The sequence below is a fragment of the Typopeltis vanoorti genome, chromosome 2 (assembly GCF_054136105.1).
Source record: "Typopeltis vanoorti isolate ZY-2024b chromosome 2, IOZ_Tvanoo_1.0, whole genome shotgun sequence".
Lineage (NCBI taxonomy): Eukaryota > Metazoa > Arthropoda > Arachnida > Uropygi > Thelyphonidae > Typopeltis > Typopeltis vanoorti.
The window spans coordinates 184247676-184261974 of NC_143550.1; the positions used below are offsets into that span (position 1 = coordinate 184247676).

Here is a 14299-nt window from a genome sequence, read left to right on the forward strand (position 1 = left end):
GTTGCTATTTTATTTTATAAGCAGAGTCGAAAATTACTTAGAATTCTAGTTAGGTATCGTTTCATATTTCAGAATGAAAGAAAGAACTAATAATAATTAAAGTCTCGCTGAATTCATGGAAACTTCATTTCTATGAATTTATTGCTTGTAAAAAAGAAATATTTATAGTGGTACTCTATTTTTTAAAGAACAGGAAGAAGTTTGTAAAAAATAGGTTTTAGGTGTCATTAGATTGTTGAGGTCGAATCTGATCTGACAGATACATGCTAATTGTTAACATTGAATACTCTTTAACCTCTCTATTGTATAGGTTGAAGGTCATGAGTGGCTGCGCGTGAGTATATTATGAGTGCTATTTCGCACTTTTGTTGCTGTCAGTTTGGTTTAACACGTGTTATGTAAAGATTTGGGATATTTGACCTGTAGAGGTCCCGGTAGATCTGACAGACACTTGCTTATTTTGTAACAAAAATTGTTATTCTTTATATTTCTTTGTTTCAATAATTTCTAGATTGTAACTGAAAATAAATAAGCCATCATGTATTACTGAAATAGAGAGCCAAAGTCTAATTTTTATCATACATATCCTCTAGGTGAGGGGTTGCCAAACCTCTTTGACCGTCGACCCCTTCAAGAGTTTCTTGACTTTTTATCGACCCCCTCTATTTTACTATTTTAATTATAATAGGACAAGCAAAAAAGACGCTTATGTGAGTTTTTAGATTGTTTATTTTATCGTTACAGTGTTTATTGTATGTATAATATAGTATATACTGTATTATTATATTGGCTTAACGTCAAAGGGATACGTTTTTGTTTTTGACGTCCTTCTTAATATTGCATATTTGATAGGAGGGATAAATAATATATAAAAATAAAATTTAATTTAGATAACAAAATAACATTAATACAATCTTCCTTATATATATGAAAATAAGACTTAAATAAAACAGCCAATGGGCTTCAATCGGCAATGAAAATAAGAATTTTATTAACTTAGTATACAATTTACTAACGTTGTCAATGTGAAGGGTGTGCTTCGTGACTCTTGACATGATTAGAAATGTTGAGTTCAAAATTAGTAAGGTTCAGCTTTAAATCGCCACGGAATTCTATATCTAGCTTATTTCTTTGTTTTGTTAAAATGGAATAAACATGACTGAAACCAGCTTCAACCATATACGCACCTGTCGAACGGGAACCACCGCCATTTTGGCCTACTTGATTGGCCAACGTAACTCTTTTCATGACGTTGCTCCATCTTACAAGTCCTACTCATGTCACTGTTCCCACGTTCACTCTTAATTGCGTTGTCAATTAAGAGTGAAGATTACCTTCAGGATGGAGGTAATCCAAGTTAACCGAATTAAATATTACCCATACAATGATGTCTTATATTTTTCTATCGACCCCTAACAATGTTATTCCGACTACTTTGGTGACCACTGCTCTAAGTGATGTGCTTGACATTTATAGAAAATACCAAGGAATGACATATGTAGCTTGTTTCACCTTTGCAACGAGTTGCCCAAAGTTGCACTACTTATGCTTGTGTCCGCCGAAACTTTAAGTTTCTACATTTTCGAAACTCTTGAAATAATGTTGGCTTCAATATTTATCATTCATATTTTTATCATACATATCCTCTAGGAGATGTGCTTTACATTTATGGAAAATACTAAAGAAAGTCATTTGTAGCTTGTTCCACCTTGGCAACGGGTTTCCAAATGTTGCACTGCTTAGGCTTGTGTCCTCCGAACGTTTAGATTACCAAACTCTTCTAGTTTCTATATTCGGCTATGAAATATTGTTGGATCTAATATTCACTTAATTTGTACCATCAAGTATTATATTTTCAGTGTTTCTTCTTTATTTTTTTTTTATTTTAGCACATACTAGTAATGCATGTAAGTCTCAGATATACCTCGTCCTACGCTACAAATTTACGACCTCCCGAGTGTTATTAAAACACTGGTTACAAAATTGAGTTATTAACACTCCGCGCAAAATTGCGGCCTTTTCACGGTCGTAAAATTACGAGACAAATCTCTTTGTTGAATTGAAGAAAAATTCGACCTCGAAGTCTTCTTCAATAAAAAAATAAAAAAATAATAAAGAAGAAAGACTGCAAATATAATACTTGATGGTACAAATTAAGTGAATATTGGATCCAACATTATTTCATAACCGAATATAGAAACTAATAATAATAATTTGTGAGTTCAACGTATCTCATCATTAGCCTGTGGAGTAAGATAGGCTGAGGTTCAGCAGATAGTAGGAGAGGAAATAAAGTTAGAGTGCATAGTAGTAGAGTAGATGAAAGAGGCCTCAGCTGACCTGTTTTAGCTGTTGACCCCCAGGGGTGCTTCTAAAATGGTCGTTGATTTTTCACTTTAAAAAAGGAAAAATCCTAAAAAGGAAAAAAAAATGAGAGACTAAGCAAATTTAACAAGTGTAAATAAATCTAAAGACTATGTGGAAGACAATTCTATAGAGGAATGAGTTTGCCGAGCAAACCCAGAACAGTATAACCAGGAAAAGAAGGGAGATGACCTGGCCCGGAAGACCCCGCCCTGAAAAGGGCTTGGGACCACCTCGATGTTGGCCTTCGCAGTCCGGGTTTGTTCAGGTCAACCCCAACCTGGGGACAGAAAAACTTTCAACTGCGAAAGGACTAAACATACCTATGGGTTAAACGCTGATCGGGAAGGAAGATCGAGATAGCGTCAACACCTACAACTTGAAGGTGTTATAGGAGCAGACACAACCGGATTCCCCCCTGTATGATCTGGCAGATGGTTAGTGGATCGCACCATCTCCTCAGGAACCGCTCTTCTCCCCGTAAGTACCTTTCCTGCTCCAGGAAGAGGCGGAGGTAGGCTGAGAGACAGTTCTTAACACTGGGATCCCAAGCACCTCAGCCAGTCTGTGCCAAACACGCTGTGCTGGCGGGCAGTGAAAGAAGAGATGATGCCCTACGGTTTCTATCGCACCGCAGACGTCGCAGAAGGGGTTGCATGGTCGCGGGTTGTAAGCTGATTTTACCAGTTTCACCGGGAGTCTGCCGTAGGCGATTCTCCAGGCTAAGTCCCGGTGAAATGGTTGCCCCCAGCTGTTTTTTATGTTGGTGAACAGCACCTCTTCGTTTGTGCCCAGATCGGGTTTTTCCCAGTCAAATCTGTCAAAAATTTTCCAGTACAGCTTGTTTGGGCTGAGCTGAAGCACTCGAACTCCATCCGTTGCCAATTTTTTAAAAAGTTTGCATATTGTGTAGTACCACTCAGGCACCGTCTCCGCACATGGTCCGGCGTTGCCAGTGATCCCAAAGTAGGGTAGGAAAAATCCTAAGAAGTATTTAATCAGATTGCCGGAAGGGTGATTTGATGCCAGTGCTTTCCGTATGGTCTGAGCAGTGTTGGTTAGGTGGCAGTATTTGAGGATTGGCAGGGCGAATCCCCCTTGTGTGGGGGGGAAGATGGAGAAATGCCCTACGCACCTCGTGTTTCCTGTTGTTCCAGAAAAAATTAGTGATATGTTTGTGAATGGCGTTGTCTTGTGTGTCTGTTAAGTTTGTGAGGTTAATGGTGTGCAGTAACATCGGTTTTAGGACTGTTTTGATAACTGTTGCTCTACCTTCGAATGATAGATAGTTGGGACTGAAGGGTTTGAGTTTTTCGCGACACATTTCTATTAAGTGTTGTGTTTGCAACACTGCGGTCTCTAGGAAGGGAATTCCTAGTATTGTTAATGGGCCGGTTGTGGGTTTCAGACCATACGGAAGACTGGCAGGGTCGAATTTCCCATAAATTTTGATTCTTGTTTTTTCTGGGTTTGTGTGAAGACCACTGGGCACGCTGAACTCTCGCAGTATGCCGAAGAAGATGTAAATCGATTCGGAATCCCTAAGGGTTCCGACAATGTCATCGGCATATGCGACAGTTTTGCTCTGTTTGGAGCCTAAGGGTAGCGGTATTCCTCTTACTGCGCGCGTCTCATCAATTTTTTTTAGAAGAGGCTCTAGTACTAAAGAGAAAAGAAGGGGGCTAAGGGGGCAGCCTTGCCAAACCCCTCTGTATGGGAATGGGTTCTGAAAGAAACCCATTAATCGCAATGTGCGTTGTTGTTTTACCGTACATGCTTTTGATTGCTTCCCTTACGCAGGCCGCCACTCCCACTTGCTCTAGGATATAGTGCATGAAGTTGTGCTTTGCACTATCGAACGCTTTATCTAAGCCTACTGATACGAGTGCAATTGGGAGTTCCTTGTTCGTCACAAAGCGAAGAAGGTCTCTTATCAGGAAGAGGTTGAGCGCCATCGATCTTCCCGGAACTCCGTATACTTGAGTGCTGGTTAGCACATTCCCAATGCCCAACTTCAGACGGTTACAAATCACTCTTTCGAATAGTTTGTAGTCTGTGTTAGTCAAGGAAATGGGCCTCCAGCTACCCATGCTATTCAGGTCTCTCCCTTTCTTGGGGATGAAAATTGTGTACCCACTAACGAAGTCAGCAGGTACGTCATCAGTGAATAGGAATCCGTTGAATAGTGAGACCAGGATAGGCAAGATGAAGTTCCAGGCTGAGCGATAGAGCTCAACGCCTAGCCCATCCAGGCCAGGGGTTTTCCGTAGCTTAAGCTGTTTATAGGCTCGAGTAACCTCTTCCGAAGTGATTGGTCTCTTTTCAAGAGTTCTGAGGTGTTCAGGCATGTTGTCAATGTTCCACACTCCGAGGTCGCCTGTCTCCTCAGCTTTGTCGGAATAGGTTCTCGTGTAATGCTGGGAAAATTGCCGCAGAATGTCTCCCGTGGTTGTGAGTGTTTGGCCGGTAGCATGAATTTGCCAAACCGCTTTCCCGTCTTGTGCTGCTATGCGCTGACAAGAGTTTGGTAATCTAAACGTTCGGAGGAGAACAAGCCTAATTGACAATTGACATTTATGTCTTTAGGGGTGAAGCAAGATGCTTTTCATATTCCCCGCTATCTGTTGTGGTTGCAGTGAAGGTAAAATTTATGAGCAGAATGCTCGCCCTGATTGGGCATGGAGATTATGCATCACTAAAGGAGGCCAATATAGCTTTTGGTCTTCTGTATTTGAATATGTCCGTTGGATCGTATGCTGTAGCTTGTTGAACCAAATCGTTGGGATGTGTGGACGTCTTTAGGAAAAACTTGGTGGCTAAGGATCGTAGAAAAGAGAAGATATAGGGAATATTTGTGTCTCTGTGGAGTTGAGTGTTTCTAACATACCACGGGGCATTCAAAATCATTCTCAGGCACTTGTTCTGCACTCGCTGTATTTTGATGATGTTAGCATTAGAAGTGTGGCTCCAGGCCGGAGAGGCATAGGTGATTATAGGACAAATCGTCAACTGGTATAGCTGCAATTTGATTCTGTTGCTGAGCTTGCTATTTCTATTAATTAGCGGATAGATTTGTGCTATGGCTTTAGATGCCTTTGTGCATGCAGACTTGGTGTGTTGATTGAAAGATAGCTTTTTGTCGAGAATTACACCCAGGTAATTTGTTTCTGACTGCCAGGGAATTTTAATATTGAATAGTAACAAATCTCCTACAGGAGACATTGGCTTTTTTGAGAAAAGAACGGCTGAGCTTTTCTGGGGGTTGACTTCCAATCTCCATTTAGAGAACCAACCCTCCAGCTTTAGAATGTTTTCTTGAAGCTTTCTGGTAATGAAAAGGGGTCTGAGAGATCTGGTTAGTATTGCCGTATCGTCTGCATATAGGGCCAAAATGGAAGTCATCGGATTGTGTGGGATGTCTGACATGTATACAGAGAACAGCAATGGAGCCAGCAGAGATCCCTGCGGCACTGCAGCAAAGATGTGGCGCTGGGAGGATGTAGAACCGTTGATTTTTACTTGCGTTGATCTATTTTGAAGATATGAGTGGATTAAATGAACCATTTTAGGTGAGATGCCGGCTGAGATAAGCTTGTGCAGGAGTCCAAAATGCCAGATTTTGTCAAATGCTTTGGATAAGTCTAGGAAAACAGCGCCTGTGCACTGGCGCCAGTTGTAGCTGGTTGTGATGTATTCAACAATTCTGTGGATTTTCTGGGTAGTACTATGGTGTTGCCTAAAACCAAACTGTTCTTTTGGAAGGATGTTTAGGTCATTTATTGAGGTTTGAAGTCGTGAGAGGATGACCTTCTCTGCAACCTTACCCAGATTTGAGATGAGACTGATTGGACGATAATTTTGGGGTAGGTGTGAGTCTTTGCCTGGCTTATGTATGGGAATTACGTCAGCCAGTTTCCAGGTGGAAGGAAAATAGTGAAATCTTAAAATTGCATTTATTATACTGGTCAGGTACACTACTGCCCTCCGGGGCAGAAGTTTAATCACACGATTAGTAATGCCGTCTGGTCCAGGAGCTTTTTTGTTCTTTAAATTTTTAATAATGTCATATATCTCAGCAGGTGATGTTGATGCAATATGGTCAGTGCTGGTGATAGGAAGTTTGAGTGAGTGTCTGACCTTGCTGTGAATCTTATGTATGTGGTCAAAGTCAAAGTTTCCATACGAAGGCCTGCATTGCTCTTCCAAGCTGTGCGCTATAACCTCTGCTTTGTCCACATCTGTGTGAGCAAGGCCCTGATCAGTTAATATTGGGGGAAGGGATCTGCCTTTGTTTTTGGTATTTTTCAGTAGTCCCCAGATGGAGTGATCACTAGGTGAAATGGAGGATCACTTTTCATCCCATACATAGTCTCTGTGAACTTTCAGTGCATCTCTTACTGCCCCATTTAGTCTGTTTAGATTTGTTTTGTCTTGTGGTGCACACGTGTTACGGAATCTCTTTCGAGCTCTGTTTTTATCTCTGATTAAGTTCATGATGTCTTCAGGCAAACGATCTGGCTTGCGGGCAGATTTGTAGGAGGAAGCTACCTTTATAGCAGAATTAATTTGTTGTGTGAGATTTGTAACTGCAGTTTCTACTTCTTCTTTTGTGCGTATGTGAGGAACAGGTCCAATATAATCCTTGAGTGCTGCTGACAGTCTTTCCCATACAATGTAGGAGTGAGAAGGAGGACACAGGAATTCCTGATTTCCCAGCTGCAGCAGTATTGGATTGTGATCGGATGACAGTTCATCCATAGAAATGATACTGTACTGAAGTTTAATATCCTGCAGGATAGCTATATCCAGGATATCAGCAGTGCCGAACGTACTGAGATGAGTTGGTTCGGTGGGGCCTGCCACAACAGCGTTGCTTGATCCTAAGTAATTGAAAAGGATGCAACCATTCTTGTTTGTGGTTGAACAATTCCAGGCAGGGTGCTTGGAATTCAGATCCCCGGCAATAATGGTGGGCCCTCTGATGCCTAAGATGGCATTTAGATCAGAGTGAAGTAGAGATTTTTGGGGAGGGTTGTAAGCTGAGTAGATTTTCAGTTTGCCAGTGGAGCTGGTGACTACTTCCACTCCTGTGATCTCAAGGTTAGTGGTTGAAGGAATGCTCACAGAGTGGTGCTTAATGTAGTTTTTAATGAAGATGGCAGTGCCACCACCTCTGTAGAGTAGTCTGTCATTTCTGTATAGGTGATAGCCCCTTATTGTAGGGTTGTCTGAGGGTCTTAGATGAGTTTCGCTGATTAGAATAACATCTGGCTGATACCTAGATGTGAAGGCACGGAGTTCCAGGATTTTGTTTTTGAGGCCATTTGCGTTCCAAGCAACTATTTGAAGAGATGCTGGAATGAGTTTGTTACTATTCATTTATGAGAGCTGTGAGGATGACCTGTGTTTCACGAAGAAATCTTTTAGTGGAGGTTTCAGTAGGGTTTGATAGGCTAAAATTTTGTAGCATGTTTGCTAGTGAGGCCGTGATAATAGCTGTTAGGTTTTTAGGTGCTCTTGGTTGATTTTGTTCTGGAATTGGCCTAGTTGTACGGGTCACATCGGCATAACTTCTTGTTTGCTTTTGGTTGGAGGTCTCCGACTGTGGTCGATGAGTCTCTGGTTTTGATGTCTGGGCGGCTGGTGTTCTTGTACTGTAGGAGGAGGGCTGATTGATTGCCTCCATCCGTCTGTTCTTTGGGTGTTGAGTACATCCTTTGTAGTTCGCCGGATGAGGGCCACTGCAGTTGGCACATTTGGCCGAGGAGGTCCTTGGCTTAGTGCAGGTATTGGTTGGGTGGCTGTCTCCACATTTTAAACATCTATATTCTGCTCGGCATAGATTCTGGGCATGGCCAAACTTTTGGCACCTGTGGCACTGCCCAGAAGATGATCTTTTACGGAGTGGTTCTGGTGTGACGATGAGACCACAGACTGTTTTTAAGTTGTAGATATCCTTATATATTTTGTGAATCTCAACAAGGACTAATGGCATGGGAGTTTTGTCTGCTTTGTACATTCTGCTCACTTTGACTGGTGGCAGATCCTGAGAATTTAGGTCAGCAGCGATTTCTGCTGTGTCAATGTCTTCACAGACACCACGAAGGACTACTTTTAAATTTTTTTCTGAACTGAGCGCAAAGGTATGATACTGGATGCCTCTGTTGTCCAGTTCCTTGGTCAACCTTCTGTAGTCTGTCACTGTTGCTGGCTGAATCTTTATGCCTTCATCCATGTTTTTGGCCTTAATGAAGCCAATATGCAGATTGGACATTGTGGATCGTAAAGCTGCCCACTTTTGTTTTTCTCTAAGGATGACCGGAGGCACCTTTTCTTTGGGAGAGGTAGCGGCGTCCGAACCCTGAGAATCCTGTTCCATTACAGTATTGTCATTGTGCGGTTCTTCTGTTGTTCTTCGCTTTTTGCGAGCACGCACTTCTACAAAGTCTGAAGGTGTAGAAGGCATCGACTCTAAATGATCTTCAGCGACGACTTTGTGAGCACGCACTTCTGCAAAGTCTGAAGGAGTAGAAGGCATCGACTCTAAATGATCTTCAGCGACAGCGTCTGAGACACATTCGGGGGGAAACGTGTCATACAGTTTAACCTTTCCCGGCCAGTTATCACTCAGTAGCTTTCCCAGTCTGAGGAATTCCCTGTAGACTTCTTCGAATTGGGTCTCATTTAGAAGTGTTGTCATTTCAAGAAATAAAAATGTGTTGAGACACAGATGGAGAAAGAGTAGAGGTCCCTCAGGTGCCCCGAGCAGGCAAAGACAATCCTGTGAACTTTTGAGGGTCCACTAGCAGATCCCGTAGACACTCTTAGGTGTCTACCAGCAATAAAATGTTACTCTATTATATATATCCCGTAGATCAAATCGATCTACCAGCAACGGTAGCAAATATTTCACCTTAAAAAACCTCAGAAAATGAAGAACACTTACCTCTGCATATATCATTTATCATTCAAAACTATCGCCACTAATTAACAACACAATGACTCAGCTGACTCTTTAATTTCATCATCAATAATACACTACACAAAACACTAACACACGGGCCGCCATTTTTTCAATCTCCGACATCTCAGAAACCAATCTCTCGACTACCCAAGCCTAATTTTGTAGCGTAGGACGAGGTATAGCTGAGAGATACATTCATTATTAGTATGTGCTAAAATGCAAAAAAAAAATAAAGAACAAACACTGCCAATATAATACTTGAAAGTACTTTCAAGTGAATATTGAGCCCAACATTATTTCATAGCCGAATATAGAAACTACAAGAGTTTCGTGTCGAATATATAAATAGAAACTAAACGTTTCGACTGAAACCAGCATAAATAGTGCAACTCGTTGCAAAGGTGGAACAAGCTACAGGGTATTTCCTTAGTATCCCCATAAATGTAAAGCACATCTCCTAGAGGATAGATATGTATGATAAATATTGAATCCAACATTATTTCAATATTACTTAAAGATTTTCGTGAGGAAAATATAGAAACTAAAAGTTTCGGCGGACATAAGTAGTGCAACTTTGGGCAATTCGTTGCAAAGGTGGGACAAGCTACAGGTATCTTTCCTTAGTATTTTCCATAAATGTAAAGCACATCTCCTAGAGCAGGATTTCTCAAACTTTTTAAAATTTGTACCACATAAATAAGAATCAAAAAATATATGTACCACCATAAAAGCATTTCCCGATTAAAAATCAATACATCCCAAATGGAGTGTTTATAATCAAAGAATAAAACATTTTAAATTTATATTATTCATTTCTATTCGTATATGAAACTTTTACATTATAATGAAATATAGTAAATGGTGGGTAATAATACATGAGCAAATATTAAGGAGATTTATTATTGGTGAGGATTAATGCGACGGATGAGCCTGTTTCATTGCACACAATTTTGATATGTCGGGTTTATCTTCATTAATTTCAAACGTAAGTCAGGTTCAAGTTGCAACCGTGTCCTATATTTATTTTTAATTAATAGCATGGCTGAAAACCCGTGTATGCTGCAATGTGTAAACTTGGCATTTGGTGCAACTTCTTTAATTTTGGCGAAAACACCACCACCACAACCTGTTATTGAACGTGCACCATTAGCACACACTCCTACACATTTTTTTCCAATTTATTTCATGGCCAGTGATAAACTCATTAATTTTCTTAAAAATCTCATCCGCTGTAGTATGATTTGGAAGAGGCTCGCAAAATAAGAATTCTTCATCTATGACTTGTTCTGTTTCATTTCGGATATAAGCCATCAACTGTGCACAGTTGTTTACGTCTGTACTTTCCTCATCGAACTGAATTGCAAAATATTTGCTTTGCTTCATATTTTCGATTAGTGTTTGTTTTACTTGAGCTTCCATTTCGTTAATTCGTCGCGAAGCAGGGTCATCTGACAAAGAAACAACATTCAGCTTGGCTGCTGCTGTAGGGCCAAGAATAGACATCCCAATGTCTTTGGCTGCAGGTAATATTAAAGTTTCTCCACTAATATGTCGTTTTGCAGTTTGAGCAATTCTCAAACTCACCAAATACGATGCTTCCTCCGCTCGTTCGTTAATTGTAGTAAAAGAATGAAGTGAACCTTTGTTAGATTTCATTTCAGTTCGTTTTCTTTTAAAAAAGTCGAGAGGGTTACCTTTTAAACAGGTTCTTTGTTTTGAAAATGCCGTAGCAGAAGCGATGGTTTCATCGAGTGATTCGAAAATTGTTCGTAACAAATAACGCACTGGGGCCTGGGGTCGTTTTCATCCTCGTTCGAAAAAAATCCATATTCCAAATAATTTTCTTTCTACTTTCTTGTAGCATTTCGTTTTCTAAATGCTTCGTGAGATTCAGGATTAAAACTAGAAGTGCTAGCTGTGTCAGTGTTCTCTGCCAGCCGTTTTCTCTTCGATTTTTCAATTCCTAACCATTTGTCCATTATAACGAGGATATTGTCATTATAATGACATTAGATTATGTTTTATTTGACTTTGTATTTGACATTATAATGTCAACTAGAGTGACGCTACTGTTATTATATTCTGTATACTTTGCTAGTGATCTCATTCATAAAGAAAATTCAGCCCATTCCCGGGCGTTGGCAAGAACATCACATCTCGGTAGTGTCTTAACAGCGGAGTCAGCATAAATCAAAAACGCCACTCCACATTCATACGAATATAAACAAAATATTTATTTTTAATATCATTTATGTTAAATAATAATTTTCCTTTATTTTTTTAATATCACATAATTATCTTCATAAAATACATTTTCACGTAAAATAATATATTACTCTCAAACTTGCAACAGTCTATTGCTTTTGTTTTTCATTATGTTTAATTTTTATTATTTATTATTTTTTATATTTTATTGGAAAAAATCGCACATTGGTTCACAAATTTTGCTTCCTGCGTATTTCGGCGCTTAATGAATATTAGTAAATATTGATAATAATTTGTGAGTTCATCAAATCTTCATCATCGGCCTGTAGAGTAAGATAGACTGAGAGTCAGCAGATAGTAGGAGAGGAAATAAAGATAGAGTGCATAGCAGTAGGGTAGGTAAAAGAGGCCTCATTTGATCTGTTTTAGCTGTTTCCCCCCCAGGGGCGATTCTAAAACGGTTGTTGATTTTTCATTTAAAAAAAAAAAGGACAAATCCTAAAAAGGAAACATGGAACAAAAATGAAAACATGAAGTACAGAGAAAATAAAACTATATAGAAAGAACTGGAAACCAAAAAAAGATGGGGGGAAAAGGGTCTTGCCTAAGCGATGCAGCTCTCAAGAAGCTGCACCGCCTCGCTGTAGGCCTTCGCCGCTCAGGTTCTCAAGCCCTCCCCCACCTGTTGGAACTAGAGAGCTATTGCTGTGGACAGGAAACCATGGGATGGTTATTGTGACTGTCGCTTTTTGTGGACAGTCATTATTCTTTTAGCCACCTCACTTCCCTTGGCCATGTCTAATTTGGAGAGAGCTATGAAGAACGCCGATGCCGCCTCCTCGTCTATGTCCATGGCTAGCTGTACTTGTTCAGGGGTGATTTGGCTGATGTCTTCAACACATATGTCACCCCATTTTGCACTAACTACGTTTGGACCATATTTCCCAGTGAGGAGGAGCTCAGGTTCCCCTATTCTCACTATTGCATCTTGAAATTTTCCGGCCACCCCAGGGATACCTTTAACTATGTTCTTTAGAGTCTCCCCTGCCTTTGCATGAGGAGTCTCCAATTCTTCTGTTTCTGCTGGTTTTATTTTTTTCATTTCTTTTTCCTCTGACCTCAGAGGTCTTTAGAAGGGGGCGCTGCTTGCCTCCATGTTTTCTGTTTTATTTACTTTTCCTTCTGCAGTGATTTCATCATGTGACACAGCTTGTTTATTGGCTGTTTCTCGCTTCTTCTCTTTCTTGGGTGTGCAGGCTATGGTTTCTGTGGCGGCTGCCTTTTCTTCTATAGCCGTTTTTTTGCCGTATGCCTCGTTTTTAGTTGGAAAATCAGTGTTTTCCGACTCTTGTTCTGAAGTAGCTGTAGGCTTCTCTACTGAGGTGACTGTGACCGGCATAATATCACCTCCCATCCTTTCTGCATGCGTTCTTGATGGGCAGGTGTTAACTTTGTGGTCTTTGGACCCGCATTTGAGGCAAGCCATGAGACATTTGTCCAGTGATTAACAAATATTGCTTATTCATATAAGTTTCATTTCAAAGTAGAAATCTAAGAATTGCAGATAAGATCGCTCTTAAATACTTCAAATATTTCACCTGATATTGGTGTAGCGGTATTGAAACACATCCATCACATTAAATTGTTATTAAACTTCTTTTATGTTTTCAATTCTTTCTTTATTACTAATCGTTTTACGTTTCATGTGCTTGTACTGCAAATGTGCAATAACAATATATCTATCTATATTAAATATGAGATAATGTGCCATGTCAAATATGTATGTAAGATGCTAAAATTGTGATATTTGCATCTGATTTATTTTTGCAATATTCGCTGTGTATGTTTTGTATTGAATATAAATACAATAAATATTATAATAATATATGTCTATATTACGATTTTTTTCGAGGGGGCCGTGAACAAAGTGAAAAGTGTTTCCCAACCACAGGTTGGGAAACAACACTTGGACAGGAAACCATGGGATGGTTTCCAAACCCATGGGATTCCAAAAACCATGGGATTTCAAAGATGGATAAGGGATGGAATGATTTTCATCGGGGATACATTTCTCATCTAGGACAGTGTTGTTTCCGGGAAACAACACTGTCCTAGATGAGAAATGTGTCCTAGATGATATGTATCATAATAATAAGCCTTTGGCTCTCAGCAGTAATACATGATGGTTTATTTATTTTCAGTTACAATCAAGAAATTATTGAAACAAAGAAATATAAAGAATAACAATTTTTGTTACAAAATAAGCAAGTGTCTGTCAGATCTGCCGCGACCTCTGCAGGTCAAATATCCCAAATCTTTACATAACACGTGTTAAACCAAACTGACAGCAACAAAAGTGCGAAATAGCACTCATAATATACTCACGCGCAGCCACTCATGACCTTCAACCTATACAATAGAGAGGTTAAAGAGTATTCAATGTTAACAATTAGCATGTATCTGTCAGATCAGATTCGACCTCAACAATCTAATGACACCTAAAACCTATTTTTGAAAAACTTCTTCCTGTTCTTTAAAAAATAGAGTACCACTATAAATATTTCTTTTTTACAAGTAATAAATTCATAGAAATGAAGTTTCCATGAATTCAGCGAGACTTTAATTATTATTAGTTCTTTCTTTCATTCTGAAATATGAAACGATACCTAATTAGAATTCTAAGTAATTTTCGACTCTGCTTATAAAATAAAATAGCAACATATATTATGTTATTTATGTAATACAATTATTTGTTAATTTCAAAGG

At 39.6% G+C, this 14299-nt stretch overlaps 1 protein-coding gene across 1 annotated transcript; it reads right to left on the reverse strand.

Moving 5' to 3' along the window:
• Positions 1-10474: 10474 nt before the first annotated feature.
• Positions 10475-10984, reverse strand: LOC150109720 (zinc finger BED domain-containing protein 5-like). Its single transcript, XM_090403098.1, has one exon. It carries the CDS (start codon positions 10982-10984, stop codon positions 10475-10477), a length of 510 nt encoding a protein of 169 aa, XP_090259224.1.
• Positions 10985-14299: the final 3315 nt, after the last annotated feature.